Source organism: Nannizzia gypsea, genomic scaffold, assembly GCF_000150975.2.
Source record: "Nannizzia gypsea CBS 118893 supercont1.2 genomic scaffold, whole genome shotgun sequence".
Taxonomy (NCBI): domain Eukaryota; kingdom Fungi; phylum Ascomycota; class Eurotiomycetes; order Onygenales; family Arthrodermataceae; genus Nannizzia; species Nannizzia gypsea.
In genome coordinates, this window is record NW_003345200.1 from 1584173 (window position 1) to 1602608 (window position 18436).

The 18436-nt window shown below is 47.6% G+C and overlaps 7 protein-coding genes and 1 non-coding gene across 8 annotated transcripts in view; 3 read left to right on the forward strand and 5 right to left on the reverse strand.

Moving 5' to 3' along the window:
• MGYG_02609 (VelB protein) overlaps positions 1-1174 on the forward strand; it is a gene marked incomplete at both ends in the record, with an annotated part of 1617 nt that extends 443 nt beyond the window's left edge. The window contains 3 exons of the mRNA XM_003175030.1: positions 146-225; positions 294-791; positions 859-1174. Of these exons, the coding sequence (XP_003175078.1) occupies positions 146-225; positions 294-791; positions 859-1174 (894 nt within the window). The remainder of the gene's footprint in view (positions 1-145; positions 226-293; positions 792-858) is intronic.
• Positions 1175-2093: 919 nt separating this feature from the next.
• MGYG_02610 (integral membrane protein) lies at positions 2094-3513 on the reverse strand (the record flags this gene model as incomplete). The annotated part of the gene is made up of 2 exons (XM_003175031.1): positions 2094-2822; positions 2923-3513. The coding sequence occupies 2 exons, from the start codon at positions 3511-3513 to the stop codon at positions 2094-2096; spliced, it is 1320 nt and encodes a 439-aa protein (XP_003175079.1).
• A 3519-nt stretch (positions 3514-7032) lies between these two features.
• Positions 7033-9621, reverse strand: MGYG_02611 (hypothetical protein; the record flags this gene model as incomplete). Its single annotated transcript, XM_003175032.1, has 1 exon — positions 7033-9621. One exon carries the CDS (start codon positions 9619-9621, stop codon positions 7033-7035), a length of 2589 nt encoding a protein of 862 aa, XP_003175080.1.
• A 782-nt stretch (positions 9622-10403) lies between these two features.
• MGYG_10531 lies at positions 10404-10489 on the forward strand. Its single transcript has one exon. It is a non-coding gene; the product is annotated as a tRNA-Gln (tRNA).
• A 203-nt stretch (positions 10490-10692) lies between these two features.
• Positions 10693-12008, reverse strand: MGYG_02612 (hypothetical protein; the record flags this gene model as incomplete). The annotated part of the gene is made up of 4 exons (XM_003175033.1): positions 10693-11213; positions 11276-11362; positions 11424-11886; positions 11961-12008. 4 exons carry the CDS (start codon positions 12006-12008, stop codon positions 10693-10695), a joined length of 1119 nt encoding a protein of 372 aa, XP_003175081.1.
• A 1846-nt stretch (positions 12009-13854) lies between these two features.
• On the forward strand, positions 13855-14469 carry MGYG_08991 (hypothetical protein; the record flags this gene model as incomplete). The annotated part of the gene is made up of 2 exons (XM_003175034.1): positions 13855-13925; positions 13989-14469. 2 exons carry the CDS (start codon positions 13855-13857, stop codon positions 14467-14469), a joined length of 552 nt encoding a protein of 183 aa, XP_003175082.1.
• A 486-nt stretch (positions 14470-14955) lies between these two features.
• Positions 14956-15786, reverse strand: MGYG_02613 (methyl-CpG binding domain-containing protein 4; the record flags this gene model as incomplete). Its single annotated transcript, XM_003175035.1, has 1 exon — positions 14956-15786. The coding sequence occupies one exon, from the start codon at positions 15784-15786 to the stop codon at positions 14956-14958; it is 831 nt and encodes a 276-aa protein (XP_003175083.1).
• A 344-nt stretch (positions 15787-16130) lies between these two features.
• MGYG_02614 (hypothetical protein) lies at positions 16131-17550 on the reverse strand (the record flags this gene model as incomplete). The annotated part of the gene is made up of 3 exons (XM_003175036.1): positions 16131-16521; positions 16598-17025; positions 17098-17550. The coding sequence occupies 3 exons, from the start codon at positions 17548-17550 to the stop codon at positions 16131-16133; spliced, it is 1272 nt and encodes a 423-aa protein (XP_003175084.1).
• Positions 17551-18436: the final 886 nt, after the last annotated feature.

Genomic DNA, 18436 nt, shown 5'->3' on the forward strand with positions numbered 1-18436 from the left:
CCTCTCTCACCCTGGATGGCTTTGAATATGTCCTGAAAGTCGTGCAGCAGCCGATACGCGCACGTATGTGCCGGATTCGGCCGATAAAGGTATGCCGTGTCCCTGGCTGCTCATGTATTTCAGTAGCACCACTAACCACTCCCAGGATCGTCGTCCCATCACTCCTCCACCTTGTGTCCGTCTCATTGTTAGAGATGCCACCACAAAACAAGAAGTAGAAGCAGAGTATGTTGCTGCCCAGCATTCCTGCACAGTCTATTTCCCACTACACCTACTAATCAAATTGATGACAGTGAAATCGATACAACGTTTTTTGTTCTCACCGTTGATCTTTGGAATGCAGAAGGTGATCGCGAGGTCAACCTAGTTAGACATTCGGCCACCTCACCTTCTATTTCAACCGCAACATCATCTTCTTTCCCACCACCGACCCAGAACATGGCCCCGACGGGCCAAACCTATTCCTCCTATCAGCCGCAAGGCATGTATAACCAGCCACCGACCACTTACCCTTACTACCCCCAGCAGAATTATGCAACCCAGACAGGGATGCCATATCCTGCTCCTCAGTCTGGGCCTGCCCAGAGCTACTACCCTCATGTCAACCAAGCATACTACGCATCCCAATCGCAGCAGCCTGTTGTCCACCATCTGCCTCCCGCACCTGTCGGTATGTTTACCCGCAACTTAATTGGGAGTCTGAGTGCGAGTGCCTTCAAACTCTCCGATCCGGCTGGGAAACTTGGTATCTGGTTTATTCTGCAGGACCTGAGTGTTCGTACCGAAGGAATGTTTAGGTAAGATTTATTCATATAACATTATCGTATGTATGCCAATAGCTGCTAAACCGATTATTAGACTGAAAATGAACTTTGTCAACGTCGGAACTCCGCAGCAAGCTCTCAGCCGCTCCGGAAACACTGCAAGCAATACCCCGATCCTTAACCATGGCTCGGCTCCTGTTCTCGCTTCCGTTTACTCAGATGTTCTTCAAGTCTTTTCAGCAAAGAAGTTTCCTGGCGTCATTGAGAGCACGCCTTTGAGCAAGTGTTTTGCTATTCAGGGTATAAAGATTCCTATCCGTAAAGATGGTGTTAAAGGTGGCAGGGGAGGTGGTGCCGCCATGATGATAAAGAACGATGATGGCGATGGCGATGAACAATATGATGAGTAGAAAGTTATAGTCCTGCACCTGTTTGCGTGCATTGGTGACATTTCTATAAAAAGCAGGAGTGACGATTCATTATCTTTGTTTGTTGTCTTTATATGGCGTTTTCGAGTGGCTTTTTTAAGCCCACATTCAGTCGGTCGTTATACGTTAAGTACTTGGAGTTACGGCTTATTTATCGCGAGTTATTACCTAGGTACTACAATGGCAGGTTTAGTGCATAAGTCTGTATTATAGCTTGCGTATATATAACAGCCTCAGTCGTTGTACTAAGGGTACACAGCTAGAATTATGCGACTTTCACGGCTTTCGGGGACCTAGCCAAAGGCCAGCATTACTGCGATTCGAATGACCGGTGAAAAGAGCTATACATGCATATGCATACGCACGAAGACGCATTTGATTCAATACTCGCAAAGCGGTGAAAGAGCAGTCAATGGCGAGGCGCCATCTGGAGTAAGAGCTGCATGTTTCAAGTCGCCCAGTTGCAGGATCAACACAGTTATTACAAAATAGGTATATACATGCATGCAGACATACACACATATGTATGAGAAGAATGGAAAAAGATTAAAATAATGTATAGGTGTACTCTAAACATCATTGCCGTTTGAAGTGGGTATCTTGCCTCATAAAAACACGTAAAAAGGGGCTGGTGCAGGGCATTAACATATCAGACTCCCTGTGAAGCAAATAATTAAAAAAAATAAGAATGAAAGAAATCGGATGGGAGCCTGTGAACAGTCAGGTTGTTCCGGCAATAGATCGAGGCAAGGGTTTCGGGAAAGAGAGACCAACCACCTATCTATTGAGAAAGAAAGAAAGAAAACTCGAAAGGTACTGGTTGGCTCCTGATGAGTCGTTGTCTCCCCCCTACCCAGAAGACCTGCTCCTGCAAGGGGGGAGAGAACATGGTGAATATGAATCATTTCCACTCGCCTCCCCATGGTTGACCCGGCTGGGGAGAAGGGCCTCTGGCAACCATTGACTGATCAATCGAGGTCGACGAAGAAGGAGGTCCGTTGTCGTATTCAGCGGGCTCATGAGTGATTTCAATGGTAGTTTGTTGGTACACTTTTCCAAAGCCGCCTTTCTCAAGCTGATCAATAATGTCGTCTGTCGAATGATCTCCAAAAGAGGCTGGATTCTTTGCATTGTGTTTGTTCAGCTTGTTGAGCTCGTAGCCCTGGCTTTGACGATGATCCGTGGTGGAGGCCAACTGGCTACGACGGCCATTTGAACCAGAGCCTCCCTTTTCAGACGTCCGAGAAAGCTCAGAGTCGAGAAGAAGTGCTTTGCGAGTCAATGCATACACGATGACGTCGACGGTGCCGGAGCTGGCAATGATGGCGGCGGCAACGCATAGGTAGGTGAGCGAGGGGGGGTTGCCTTGAACGCTCGCCATTCGGGCTGCAGCGATTGGGAGAGAAAGGACAAGGTATGCCAGGGGGTAGAGAACCATGTAGCTTGTAACTCGACTGAGCCTGCCAAATTTTTCCTTCTGGCCACGGGCGAGATCGGCCGACGCTTTCATTTTTCGTCGAAGGTAGAAGAATAGGATAGTGTAGAGCAAGAGGGAGCCGAATTCTGAGAAGAAGATCCAAAGGTAATGAAGCCAGAATCTTTCTGCTTCGAACTCCTGATTAATCCAACACTATTTATTCAGTATTGTCAGTATCATCAGCATTATGTATTGGCAATAATAAATGTCAGAAGTAGGACGCAAGTATAGTAGGATAGGGGAGGCGTCATACCCAAGCTCCAGATGGAACGTATGTGTGTCTTCCATGCCTAGCGGTTGGGACTATGACTAGGAGTAGACAGAAGCACCAAAGTCCAATGATACAGCTTACGGTCAGCCTGTATGATAGTTTTCTCCCAGCGAAGACCGTTGCAAAGGTATGGACAGCAATTGCGACAACAAATAAGCCACTTGACGGGTCGCCTAACTGCAGCAGCCATCCTTGAGCAAAACAGATAGGGGAGCTAGCAAATATGCCGTCATTCTGTATCCAATGGGCTGACATGATAAACCCAAGGGCAACATGGAGATCCGCCAGCAGGAGGTTGTAGATGAGAACAACAAACTGGTTGTGCCCGAGATAAGTACCATCACGTTTATGCGAGAACATGAGCCTGTATGTAAGAAAGCCTAGTAGCCCTAGAACTGCAACGGCAGAGACCAAGGATGCCGTCACCACCATGATAGTTCCATCCCGGTAGCCGTCTGGCAATGGGGATACGTCTAGGGTGGCACCCCCTCTGGCTTCGAGCTTGGAGGCCGTTCGTACTGCATCATGATGAAGCATCAGGGCGTGCCGGAGGAGAGAAGCGCCTATAGGCATGATGGTCTCGCACTCAGTTGTGCCGTCAAAGGGTATGTATTATTTGGACCTGATGGGATGGTTGTTCTAGTTGGAACAGGAGAAAGGTAAATGAGTAGTTATTGAGGGTTCAACGTATAGGTAGGTAGGTATATCAGCGATAGTTGTTTGAAAAAAAAAAAAAAAAAACGGCTCTGGTCCATCGAGCAAGAGCCAACAACTCCTTATTGAACTGCAAAGACAGGAGGGAAAACGGATATCTCGACGGAGAGCCAAGTGGATATATGGGGATATAAATGCCTGCAACGCTTGCAGATGGGCCTATTTCTCTCTTCCGAGATTGGCCTTTCGCTCTCGAGGCTCCGGCCAGATGGGCCCGGAGAGTAAATGCGCTCTCCACATCCAGCGCTGTAGTGATGCTTATCCGGGTTAACACGAAGACTATCACATCCGGGGCAATGGTACTTGAAGATTTGCCTCCAACAGGGTATGTGACACCGATCTTAGCTGGTGTCATACGAGGGCGCACTGCAGGAAGATGCAAATTCGCTTTCCCGAATGGAGGTGAAGGCTGCCCGTTTTCCTATCCAATATAGCAATCCCCCCATACATTACCACCGTGTGACTACCGCTCAGTGAGCCAACGGGGCCAGCCTGACTGACAGTGACGGTCTTTCAATCACGAAAACAAAGGGCAACGGCAGGTATCGGTTGCCATAACGAGATACTCCAGGGCCCCTAAGCTTCCAGAAGCCCCTGAGTACCCCGTATCGAACCAACCCTAAACTGGTCAACGAGCCGTCATGTTCTCCGTATTTCTTTTTTGTCCCTTTATCCTTTCTCTTCTTTTCCACCAGGCCGTTCAAGGCTTGTCAATCGTCTGCTCGCTCCCCAGAGCGTCCTTTTCTCTGCCTTTGACACCGATAGGGAGACAAGCCGCGACTGGCTGCAAGACGTACATGGCGTCGACTAGTTAGCTTAACTAGCGGAGCAGATAGTTATCCAGCACATCACCGCAAGCACAAAAACTGTTCAACTGTTTTCATCCCATGATGCCTGTCGTGCTGCTGCCGCCTGGCTGAGACAAGAAACCCTTTGGCGGGCGGAAGGAAGATATCTAAAACGACTCCACCGGATCGACAGGTAAACCCTAATGCATTTCTCACAGGGTAACTTAGGTACTCCGTATGTCTGCATCGGATCAATTATAATCAAACCAGCAATTGAGGTCGGAATCGATCCCGCTTCACCAACGCTTGATGGAAGTGAGGCGCTTGCCTCTTTGTTTTTATTTTTATCCAGCATCAAATCTTTCGTCATACAATTTGCTTGGTGGGCTCCCTAGCATCATGACGCAGTCTTCAGTCCTTCGCGCGCTGATGTTATCGCAGCATGTAGTCCCAGTCTTCCATTACCACCACAGGCGTTGATTGGACCCTTAGCTGGGCAGGAACCTCACGACTGGTTCTTCTCAGACTACGGTGCTGGTCGAACCTTCGAGTCGAGGATCTCCAAGCCTGGATTAATGAGAAGTTGAAGGAGGTGGAATACTCAGATAGGGTCAACCTGCCCTCGGAGCGGTGCATTTGCCACTGTGACTTCTTGCAGTTCAATATCCTCCGCAGTAGCCGGGCCATCATCCTTGATTGGGGCATGGCAGGAGTTTACTTACGCATCTTCGACGAGTTCACCCTATTCCTTCGGTCTAGTATATAACAAGGTGCCCAGTTTGCTAAGGCTCTTCATAAGAAGCTTGTTGGGGATAAATTCTCTAGACACCTACGACCGCTGTCGATTGTATCAAGAATCAATACCGTTGGCTGGTAGAGAAGTATATGCAGGTACTTCCATCCACACCTAGTGCTCATCAAGCTTGAACCTCCTCCGTTATTAGTTAGTTAATAGGGACCATAACTTACAGTTCTAGGATCTCTATCATCTGACACGCCCGCTCTGCTCCGCATGGGCCTGAGCTGCCTTACATCCGCGCAACAGGCACCCAAACATCTTCCTTAAAAGGCCTTAGTGTATTTATCCATGTTCCGCGGTGGGTCTCAAGTGCCGATTTTACATGAATTACCGCTGGGTGGGTGTATAGTCCGTCCCTAACAAGAGGCTGTACGCAGTTATCCTTATTATGCCAGCCACGGCCTGAGAAATACCACATCATCCATCATTAACTATCCGGAACGACTATTGATGTGCTGAAAGGAGAACGATAACTATGCTGTTTGGTGGCGGCTGTTATATCTCTCCTCGCGCCAAAGAGGCGGCAGATAATGGCACCTGCACCATGGTTAGCAGAGCGGTCAAGACAATGGGGCTTGCATATAGTATGGTGCACTTAGCCGATCAAATGATATACCTCGTGTAGCTAATGTTGGTTGCCTACTTCGATTGTTGTTGGTAATCCTGCAGGTAGAAGAGAGTCGCTACGAGAGCAGACTCTGTCCTCACTACCAGATGAAATGGCAATCACTCGATGCCATCTGGACATTTTGCACCGCTAAGCCTTCATCATGCATATAAAATCACAGCTTGTATCGTCTGGATGTGGTGTTTTCACTCTCTTGACGCGAAACCTGGCGCGTTCAGGGGGAGACCAATGCAGGCCGTCTTCGCCTCCGGGGTCTGTGAGTCTTCAACACGGCTTGCCGTCTCTCTAACTACTCTGCGGCTGGGTTAACCTAGAGATCGGGTAATATCCCCAAAATCCAAGCTCTTTACGCAGGTACACATATTGATGGACATGAGGCTATTTGTGACTCTCAGCCACCAGACCAAAGAACCGGAGTAAATATTATAAATTTAGCGGCTAGGCTGAACAAGCAAAACTGCCCTGACCAAGATCGTCTCATCATTGCAGTCACAGCCACCAGAAGGAAAATCAAACGGCCTGCAAGTATATTGATATCGTGGCCCGTAGATCCGTGACAACCAAGAGCAAGTCGAGGCGAGGTGTGGACATGAAGTGTGTATGTACGGAGGAAGTGTAAAGTTAAATTTGACCAGGGCTAACTCAATTCCTGGTAGCACTATTAAGAGCCCTGGAAGGTAAAGTCAAAAAGAAGCACTAACTACTACAAGGTAACGGACTAACTAACGATGCTATGCAATTGAGACGTCACGGCGTGAGGGGGGAAAGGGAAAAGGTCTAAGAGTAGAAAAAGGGACGGTGTACATAGTATATCTTTGTATCAAGACCAAAATGCATAAACCAAATCAAAGCCTAGTGGGGAATAGTGGACGAATAAAGTAGTCGTATGGGCATCTCGATAGCTGGCCGGAGCGCAAGGGAAAAAGGAAGGAGGAGATAATAGAGGAATGGGGGAAGAAAGGGGAGAAAAGAGATTACCAAGGGGATGTTCAGGGATGCAAAGGTTGAAACTTAGAAAGTGGTCTGGTTTTGCGCCGTCAGGTAACTATATGTAAGACACGAGAGCTTCACGGGTCGGCTAACAAAAGTCACGGCCCTAGCTGAAGCGTAAGCCGGGGAGTGAAGGATTAGCGCGAGGTAGAGGGTGGCGAGATTATCGTTTCTCATTTCCCTGGGCGTATAGGGACAACATATTCGTTGTATTCATCGGGCTCTTCCTCGACAGGGGCAGGGGTCCGTCGTTCCGTTCGGCGCTTGGGTCTTCGTCTCCGGTTAGAACTGATATTGCTCGCCGACTCTGAGGGGGCAATAGACGCCCCGTCATCAACATCGTCATCCGTGCCACTTTCGAATTCAGCCGGCGTCCCCATTGGCACAGGTGTGCCTGCCAGTATCTGGATATTCGACCTGCTGCCTCTTCGAGCTTGACTAGCAGCGGTAAGACCGGCGCCGCGCTCACGCAACGCTCGACGAACTATCTCTGCCTTTCCATGCAGGATCTCAAAGGCATCTTCAAGCGCTTCCATGCCAAGGAAGATGTCCCTTTCGACTTCTGCCAATGCAGCGATTTCTGTTTCTTCATCGATCGAAATAGGGGCTCCATATGATCCGGCCGCAGCAGTAGAAATGGGAGCTCCCGCACGTGGCTGGCTTGCTGAGCGCGCCGGCTGGGCGCCATTTCTTGGTAGGCCGGAGTGGGGATCAAAGGGAGGCTCTGTTGCCGAGGTTGGCACAGCGTTGTCCTCTGCTCCACTCCTCAGAAATCCGTCAAAACGGCCCGAGATAAGGATATCCCACTCGTCGTCACTGATGGCTGCTAACGTAGCTAGCACATTGTGCATATCGGGGTGCTTCACCATGTACAGGGCTGTCTCGGGGTCCCGAGGTAAGCTCTGCAGTCTGTATAGACGGTAGATTGCCACAGCTCCTAGTACCAGGCAAGGTGGCCTATCTGGAGGTTTTGGCGTCTCCTTCTTAGGTACTGCTGGTCCTAGTGGAAATTCAAGCAGGCTTGCAAAGGGGGCTCTTTGTTCTGGGTCCAGATAAGTTAAAATGGCAAATGTTAGCGTCTCATCATCAACCTCTCCTGGAGGTTCGGCGGGCTGGTCAGGCTGTCGAGACAGCCATTTATCGACAGCTTGTTTTGTTTTCCTTGATTGTCTGATATAGTGGTCTCGGTACTCCTCAGGCACATCGATATCGAGCTTTTGCATAGGTATGTGCTCCTGTGAATTTTCGATTGCAGCTGGGTCTAGCTCTGGTTGCATCCGGAACGGTGGCCAGGTCGGCAAGTCGCTTCGGCCCGAAACCAGTTCCAGGACCTCGCCCCAGCTAACCCCTGCTTGTGCTTCGTTTTCCTCCTTGCCACAGCACATTGGGCATTCGCAGGACTCTGACGATATATCTCGAGCAAAGACAGATTCTAGGCGGTCTAATAGTCTTCTAGCAACAGACCTATACCCCGTAGCCACCGCCAGCGATCCATTCTTCTCTATTACTCGGTTATAATCACTCAATAGCTTGGAAAACGGTTCGAATAACTTCATTCCAGTATTGGCAGGCTCGAAAAGGTGTTGTGGCATATTAGCTGATTCCCCCGCTCCAAGGAAGTTTCGTGGTACATGGTAGCTCAGTCCACCATTTTGGAGGAGATAGTCAACTCTAGGTCTCGAGAGCGGTATTTCTGGCGGAGGAGGAGGCGGAGGTGGTGGAGGAGGCGGAGAGGCAGCGGACGGGTCTCTTAACGTCTCCGGATGCGGAGAAGGGGAAGCATGTGACGGAGGCCTCGATGCGCGAGGGCGGTTTCGAAGCTTGGGTAGCTGCGCGGTGGTCTTCACTTGTACTGGAGCGATCGAAGTAGCATCTGAGTCTACTGTGTCATCTATTATATCGTTATCGGAGAGAACTTCGGCAGGAGATGCTGATTTTCGATTCAGGGATGATCTGGATTTTCGTTGCGCTGAAGTGGGAGAGGATCTGTGAGAAAACTGAAGAGCCTCAAAAATTTTCAATTTGCTTGGGGTGCTAGATCGGGTCCTCGTACTGGTTTTCAACGTCTGGTCACTTAGCTTCTTATAGATGCCCGCGGAAGACCTGGTAGAATGACTCCTTGAAGATTTATGCTTCTTAGGCTCTCCTGAAGACTTGTTTGGGGTTTCCTTCTCATCTGACCGGCGCCCATCATTAGATGGTGTGCTTTTTCGCCGGGGTAGCTCTGTATCATCATTTGTGAGAGGAGGGCTTGGAGGCCGGGTGCTTTGACTATGCCTTTTGCTCTGGGTTTTGTCTTCGGCCGTGGAACTCGGTTTTTGCTCATCCTTTTTGGCATCCGCAGATGTTAGGTCTGTTGGTTCGGGGGTCAATATGTTGAGCCGTATGCCGAGATTATCTCGACTCCCCACAGCCTCCTTACTGTGTGCCTTTGAGAAGCTGGGGTAAGGCGTGGACACCTTCGACTCGTTTGTTTCGGACATGAGGGTGGAAGATGGGTGTTTCTTGATTCTTATACTAGAGGCAGATGAACTAGGTGAGCGGCCAGCTTCGTCCTTGAGCCTATCCTTATCAGATCTAGGCCTAGTCCTTCTGCTCGAACTGTGGGAGGAACTATGAGTGGTCCGACTGTGACGGTCTTTGTCTTTCTCTCGACTCCGTGATGAGTGTGACGGTCTCGCAGTTCCTTCGGTTGCTTCGCTGCTCTGATCGTCTGAGCCTCGATCTCGCGGTCGGTGATGTTCTCGAGATTTGGAGGGCATGGCGGCTAGTGAGAAAGAGGTAATCCTGCCGGCAGCAAGACGCAGCAGCGTATATGGAGGTGGTACCAGGGAAGCAAAATTGTTGCCCAGCAGCCTGGTGAATAATGCGCCACTGCGAAAGGGTCAAAAATGCGTGGATCTTAGTCACGGACGACCGATCGGAAGCGATCCCGCAAGGCATCAGGGGGCTCTATTGAGGTGCTTTTTGGTGATAGCGCAACTCATGGATCGCAACATGAAAAGCAAGACACTGTTCGATGAGGTTGAGGAAGCCCCTGCAAAATGCCTTATGGTTGGGCAGCAACAGGCGAGTTACTGCACAACGTAAGACCCAGCAGGGCGCGGAAAGGATAATATCTGATCTCGGTCGTCTTTGAAGCTGTTCGACTTGTGCGTGTAATAGTCGAAGTACGGAGTACAGGCAGGGAGTAATTAATATTCTTCTGGGGGCCGTTGAACTTTGTCGTACTTTAAGCACTCTGCAAAAAAGATCCTCCGTTGACGCGAAGGAGTGTGGCTGTGTGTAACCGGCGCCAGTGGGGATCGCGCTCAAGCAAGCTGCCGCCTCCCAACGTCAACTCCGTCTGTTTGCCTTCTTCCTAACGCAGGCTCCTCGTCGTCTTCGTCTTGTTTACTGCTTTACGATCTAGATATCGAAGAGTTGAAGTCAAGAACTTCCTGATCCGTGGTTCACCTTTAAGCGCCGTTGTCACGTGAGAATAGATTGCTTAGCGCCAGTTCCGCCTGAAAAGTCACATGGCCCAGGCCACCCACCAAGCGCAGGTCGTATAGTGTAGCGGTTATCACATCGGATTCTGATTAGTCATTGGAAGTTCCGATAACCCTGGTTCGAATCCTGGTATGACCTTTTTTTTTCTCCTGCTCTTTTTGCCTTACCTACTATCTGTTAATTTCTTTTATATCCTAGGGGAGGGGGGGGGGGGGTTTGTTCTTTTCGTTACATTTTCTCGTCATTGCCTTTAGTTCTCTAGCTTTGGTGACGGAGCACTGCGCGATATGAAAGAGCAGAATAGGCTTAAATCGTGGGTTTGTAGAGATAAAAGCATCATGCTAATCGAGAATGAATACACTGCTTTGTGGAGATACCATAGGCTGCGGAAAGGGCGAAAAGTAAGGGTTTGGAAGGCGAGGCAATGCAGTTATCCCCATCGTTTGGGACATCGTTGTTTCAATTTTCAACTGTGGCAACGCAGTCTCTTCTCTGCTCAAGCTCTTCGGAATTTCATCAGCAACAACAGGCTGTCTGAACAGGCCAGTGACCAGGGGATACCAGCGACGTTCCCGCTGACCCCTAGAATGACTTGATGCAGATACGGCCTTGTATTGTTTTCGAGCAATGAAAAATGAGCGGAAACACGTAGCGGAAGCCAGGCAAACCCCAATCTCCGCACATATTATCACCCAATACGTTTCCCAGTTGGTGTCGACGAGTCCCTTGTAGTAAACTCCTGCTCCCCGAATGACAGTCACAATACTCATTAGTATTGTGAGACAAAGCGACAAAGTGAGGCCTATCTTTTGCGTCCGTCTCACCCGAACGGTCCAAATCAGGCGGACCGGTATATATAGAACTAATGGCGGCATTAGTTTTGTCATCGGTACTCTAAAAGTTTTAAGCAAGGTGGCGTCTTACTCAAAGCATCGCCGAATAGGTCTAATGCTAGGTGTATGAAAAGAAATGCCGATATTCGCCGCTGGCCAGACGGGGTCAAACATATAGCTAGCGTAAAGATTAGCATCTTGGCTGGTAATGCTGGACAATGTTGAAAGCTTTCACTCACCATTCTCGAGAGTATAGTAATAAGGGCAGGAAATATGTGTAACAACAGATCCATATCCTAGAATGCCAATATTGACAATAGTCGCAACCCACCAATACCTCCTCAGCGGCTGAATCCCATCGACTAAGTTTTTAAATAGAGCTAGGAAGCTGAATTTCACGGACATCACAGCCAGCCAGAGCACAACTATCGTTACTTGTATCCATTTCTGGTAATCGAACTTTATCCGTATAATATCTGGTGGAAGAGTTATTCCAGCAGTCTCACCATATTGGACTGCCAGTGTGAGGTACATTTTGTCAATTGTGATAGCGTAGAAGATAGCCAGGCCTATAGATAGGCAGCAGACCCCGATGGCTAGAAATATATCGTCCCATGAAATCTGTCTCTGAATCTGGATTCGAATATATGCTCGCACAATGGCGGCGATCCAGCAGACAACGAAAAGCGTAGCGGTTGAAATCTTTATTTGACAGTGGTTTCCATGTCAGTGCGTCGTATCTCCCATACTCCATATAGAACCATGGGTGCACTTACAAGGACATCCCCTTTGTGTAGGCGACCAGTATTCCCAGCAACACTCATGGCTAGTGTGTTGTGTTTATGTCGCACTGTTTCTTTTCCAGGTCCTTACAGAAATGAGCATCCACCGGGTTACAAGAAGTTCATTTAAATGGGATATAGCGTATGAGAGCCTCATCTAGTTATGAAACTGCTCATAGTAGCTGAAAAATGCCACCTAAAAACGCAGGTATTGGACCGCTAGTTGAATTAGTCGTATATGGGTACCATCACCATGTGGCCGCCACCCGGCTAATTTAAGAAGAAATAGGCTACTCGGCTCTCTCTGCAGGGCGGCCCCAGTCAGCGACATAGGAATCCTATATGTAAGTAACTCGACGGCATGCGGCCCGAGGTGCCATGTTTTCGCCAGGATATACATAGCCTCAATCCTTCAAAACTGACAAATGTCATGGCAAAGCCCAACATATCCTATTGTCAGTGTAAATGCACATATGCAAGTGTTGTTGCACTCAGTGATATCCGACATGGCAGATGAATGAGAAAATATGCTTCCTGTGGGTATTATAGCAGGATATAAATGTCCACCTTGCTCTATCTTCATGATACAGCCTTGCCCTTGCCCCTAATCATTAGGGTAAAAGTCTCATAAGGGCTAACAATAAGATTTCAAAAGGAAGGCTGCAGGGTCCAGCAGATGACTACAGTATAGTCACTCTGGGTTGGCATGGGGTGGATATAAACTGGAATCATATCGGCAGCCTTCTCGATCTCAAGTTGCTAGGATTCTTTGTGGAGTCTAGCAACAGAACTTGGTGTGATGCTGCGCTGTGATTAGTCATCGATAGTTAACAGTAAACGGATAAATAAACAGTCCGTAAGAGGGCCGCTAAACCCCATCAGTCAAGTAGGCACAAAACATCCTTTTTTGTAACACACTCTATACTCATTACCGCATCATGCTTAACACGGATAGAGACGTCGACAGTCTCTAATATTGAACCTAGCAAAGCGCATCTTGATAATGATAAGATGTAAATCATACCCATGCTTTCTGCCCTATCACGGTGATTTTTTATGCCACTGTTTCTTGCAACAGCCAGTCCGTCAAATGAACCCACGCCTTTAAGAGAAAAAAATGATATCATAAGAATAAGGTCTTATGGACCTTTTTTGTTGAGCCTACAAGCTGTCGTTTATGAAGCAAACAAATGAGCTTTTGTTTACTCCCATATTGTCAAATACTTGTTTGTCTTATTCCAAAAAATCAAGTTTTGAAGCAATACAAACACCCATACCAACTGTTATATTGAATGCTCGGCCTCCACGCAGGACTCAGGTCCTACGACAATATGATTCCCGCCAACCCCAATATACATAAGCTATATACTCCCCAGCAGCCTAGTTATAGTCGCGATAAAGTACTACACCACTCCCTTCCACAACTATACACGGCCAGCTAGAGTGCATTGCAAAGGGACTAACACTTGAGCAACGCATTGGAGCCGACGGAAAGAGGGAGAATAGATTGCGTCGTAAGCTGTCCAACTTCACAGATAGTGTGCTTTAACTCTTTTTTCGCAATTGGCGTTGCATATTTGTTACGCTATCTACGTTTCTACAGAACTGATGCACACTCACATTGAAACGTTCCGCTTCACCGATTTACAGGTAAACTCGAAAGTCCGGGATTAGGGGTGTAACTTATATCATAGTTACTATTTTGGATAATCGATCTTGATAGTGTTCACTCAACACTTGGAATGATTTCCATATAAGGACACCGGGGTCGCTCCTTGCTTCCTCCATTCCCCATTCTCTGTGAACCACTCCCGAGAAATCCAGCAATATATTCATATATAACCATCTATCTAAAATTTACATCTTAATATTTTCTCAACTAGCAGCCATGCATATGAACGTTGGAACCGTCGCGGTAGCATTACTGGTTGCTTCCGCAGTCGCCGTCCCTGTTAACCAGTATGTTTATTAAATATACCAAGTTGTCACATGAAACTTTGCGGAGTATGCTTACAGTGATAGGATGTCCGTGGACAAGCTACCTCCAAAGACAGAAGTTGAAAAAACCACATACTGGGAGCTTTTGGGAAAGAGGATAATTTCGGAATTGGACCTTATGGCTCCCCGGGGGGTACCCGCTATGGCTAGTCATGATAAAGATGATGACGATTACGATGATGATGATGACGACCATGACCACGATGATCATGACCATGATCATTGGAAAGGAATGAAAGCCAGAAGCCACAAAGACCATCACGATCACGATGACCACGACCACGACCATGACCACGATGATGACCACGATGATGACCACGATGATGACCACGACCATGATGACCACGACCATGATGACCACGACCATGACGACCATGACCATGATCATTGGAAAGGAATGAAAGTCAGAAGCCACAAAGACCATGGCGATCACGATGACCATGACCATGACCACGACCACGACCACGACCACGATGATGGTGACCACCACCACCACGGAAAATGAGGGAATCAATATATCCCAGAAGTCCTTGAGCACAGCCAGCTCAATTCTAACTTCTTGAACTACCACATCATCGATACTCGCGATTTTGAGGAAGAAAGAAGAAGGACAAAAATTCAATTATCACATACAGAGTACAGGCTGGGCAAAATCAACTCGCTATCGAGGCATGGACGTTAAGGCTTTTCTTAAGCATTGGAAACTTACTATATGTACCAAGCAACACTCATTAACTGTTCACAGTCCCATTTACCATCTCTATTTCTGGTTACCTTTAACAAAAGGAGCGAATCTTCCAGTACTATAAACAGACTATTATTCATTCCTTAGCTTCTAGCTGATAAATAGCCGAAATTCATCGCATCCTTCTATTCTGATGTTCGTGTTTGTATATCCCAAGTACAACGTCAGAAAAGGTTCAGGATCTTTAAAAGCCCAAAAATAGTATGATTGCTTCTGTGCACTATATATCACAACGATATTGTTCCATTAAATAGTATTCACAAATTTTGCCGCGCCGACCTCGATTGATAGTGACGTCTCCCCAGCCGCAGTGAGATCCAAAACCCATTTCCCGCTAGATTTGTGTAGGACTAAACCACCATCCCGAACCGCTCGAAGGATCCGCCTATTGGTCGCAATTTTCGTTCCTGTTTGAGGGTCCCAAATCCAGCCATCCCTGAGCCACATCCATGCCAAATAAGCACAAAGTTCTTTGTCCTTTGGGTGTACTGATTTCCACTCTGGCAAGAATCCTTCTGATGTACCTGCTCCATTCCAGTCGGTGGCTAAACCACGTAACTCATCTCGACAGAATATCCTCCAACTATCTATAGCGTAAGGTCCGATACCCGGTAAATGACCAACCTCCCAAGCAACCCGGGTATCGTCATCAGTCAAAACCTCGCCACATTTAATGTCCGAGCCATCAGATTTATTAGGATAGTGAAGTTTCCGATACCGCTTCCCCGGCTCAGGGGCATTCGCTATCCATGCTTTAGCGAGAGCAATGCATTTTTTGGCTCGTGAGTTTTGGAATCCTAATCGTCGAATTAAGGAGACCAGTTCATCAAAGTCGGCATTGGCTAAAGATTCAATAGTCGGATAATGTTCAAAAACACTGTACAGCACAGGTATCGCAACTTCTCCCCTGGTTCGATTCAAAAATATGGTAGCAACAAGAAGTCGAAATGGCTCATGGGCGAGCTTCTCCTGTATTAATCCAAATGAGACTGCAGATATAGGAGGGAATGGAATACATGATGTTATATCAGGGCGTTTCCTTTTAAAATATGGTGATGTTTTCTGACTCTTTGCCATAAGATTACAGCCTTGTAACGGACGAAACAATTGACATATAACTATGGACTGATAAAGTGAAGTGCAAAATGTTGAGACAAAATACGTAACTAGTTATTCACGTGATGCGGCTCTGGCCATGTTCTGACTAGTACTTGGGAGTTACCTGGGTGGTAAGTAGAAAAGCAATCGATATCAGTTTGAAAAATCCATGGAATACAGGGTATCATTTTGTTAACAAATTACATAAATTAAATGAAAAACAGCAATATTTCACCATACATGACCTTTGGGCAGGGGATATGCATCGATATTAAATATTACCTGGGTTCATGTCAGAAAGCAGCAATCCACTCTTAGCAGGTTTATGCGTTGATCAATACAACACCTAATCCAACTGCAGCAGCTAATCCAGCCTTAGCTGGCGCTGTTGCGGCGGCTCCTGGCTGGGGTGTGGTTGTTGCAGTCGGCCCTGGACCACCTCCCACACCACCGCCACCACCGCCACCTCCACTGGTTTCTGTCTCTGTTACTGTAGCCGTTGGACTTGGGGAGGTACTTGATTCACCGCCTCCGCCGCCGCCTCCTCCACCCTCACTAATGTTTGTTACGCCTGGTAGAGGGATCACAGAAGTAGGAGAGGGAATTCCATCTGTCAATGGGTCGGTGCTAGTAGAGTTCTCATTTTCAAACGCTGGTGGTGGTGGATCAGCATCTGGAACCGGCTTAGCGGTATCATTGTTGGGGTTGAGGACACTAAGATTAAGAATTAGCATCTTGAACTCCTCGCAAGTAACGAAGGTTTCTATCATAAACGGACGAAACGGCTTACTCTGAAATAACATGGATAACACCATTATTGACAAGGAGGTTGGTAGATTCAACTCTAGCAGAGTTGACATAGGCACGTCCATCGACCATGGAAATATGCAAGTCCTTATCGGCGTATGTTGGATAGTCTCCATCGTTCAAATCTGGAGAATAGAGCACTTTACCCCTGACGATATGGTAGTTGGCAATTCGCCCAAGGTTTTCGGTAGAAATGTTCTCGAAAGCGGATCCAATACGCTGGAATCCCAAATTCCTCGGAGCGAAGACGGTAATGTCTTTTGCGTCATTGGCGTTGGAGACAGCATTTCCGCGCTGCACAGCACCCTGGAAACTGGTGAGGTTTGCAGCTTGAAGTGTATCTGTAACGCTCTGAGGGAGAGTCAAAGGGCGATCAATGACATGGATCACACCGCTCTCAACGTCGACACCCTATAACGAGTATATTAGACAAAAGGTCTTGAGAAAGAAAACGCACAAGAGGCACCCGTGTTGACGTCTTACCGGCTTGATTATGGTAGAATTGTCGTTCAACCCAGAGATTGCGTAGTCCTTTCCATCCTTCTCTACAAGCTGAACCACCTGGCCGGAACTAACGTTGGTAAAGCCCTCATCGTTTAGTTCCGTTGGCGAAAACTGCGGCGTAGTTGTGATCTGTTCTGAGTTATGCAATCCCTTCACCAACTGGTAGCTGAAAATACCCCTGATCAGGCTTGAATTCGATGACGACTCATTGCCATTTTCCTGGCCTTGGCCCACAAAGTCGCGGAAGGCACTGTTTTCAAGAGCAAGCAGAGTAACGTTCTTCTGGTTGTCTAGCGCATCCTTAGCTTCAGGCGTCTGGTTTAGATATGAAGACATCTCTGACAGCTCCGGCATGTTTGAGATATCCTCAGAAAAAGTTCTGGCGTAGGCCACAGTAGCCCAGAGGGCCACCAAAATGTAGTGCAGCAGCATATTCTCCTCAAGTGGACAATTGGAATTTGGTTAGGGAATCAATTCGACAGTAATGCTACAGAATTGGGACGGAAGAAAAGGAAATGTTCATTGTTTATGCGTGCACATAGAACAGCAATCTTGGAATAACCGGTTACTTATGATATCAGTAGAACGCCTTCCATGGTACGTAGGGGCCCCGCAAAATGACGGCATTGCCATGACCTTCGACCTTCAGTGGGAGAGTTATGAATTCATAGCCCGGGGCGAATTCTTGTGTATTGAGTTAATCCAAGCTAGTGCAAAGTACGGCTCTGTGGAAACGGTGACATTGTAGACATGGCTATCAAAGTACTCGCCGCAAAAGGGCTAACTGAGGACTCTGGCCCCAGAGTGCATTGTGGGTATCTAGCTGCATTTGCAGCTCATGGGTCCATGATATGTAGCAACAACAGGATACCAAAAGCATTTCAGCTTTAAATTGTTTCTTATATCTCTACATAGTAGAGCTTTGGTTCACGCCCGTCTGGCTTTAACGAGTAAACTGGAACATCTTTCTGATCACATTTTGCAAGTTTTGATTTTTTTTAGCTCCGCGGTTTTGTGGGGTAACTAACCTCTATTGGGAATGCTTTTTCAGAGAATTCACGTGACTAGGTTAATCCGAGGGTTATTATCACTTGTTAGTTAATTACCTAATCGATGCTACAAATGGTTCAGTGTTGATGGAGCGAGGCAGCAAAGAAGAACTCACCAGCGAAACCGTTAAGTGGCTTGATGGCTTAGAGAGCGATGGGCCTCGGAAACCGGCCGATAGGTGGTTATGATAGTTATGAAAGCGCCGGTGTGGTGGATAGTTCAAGCCCAGCGCCAAACTGATCGGCTCTAGAAAGATGCAAGATGACGT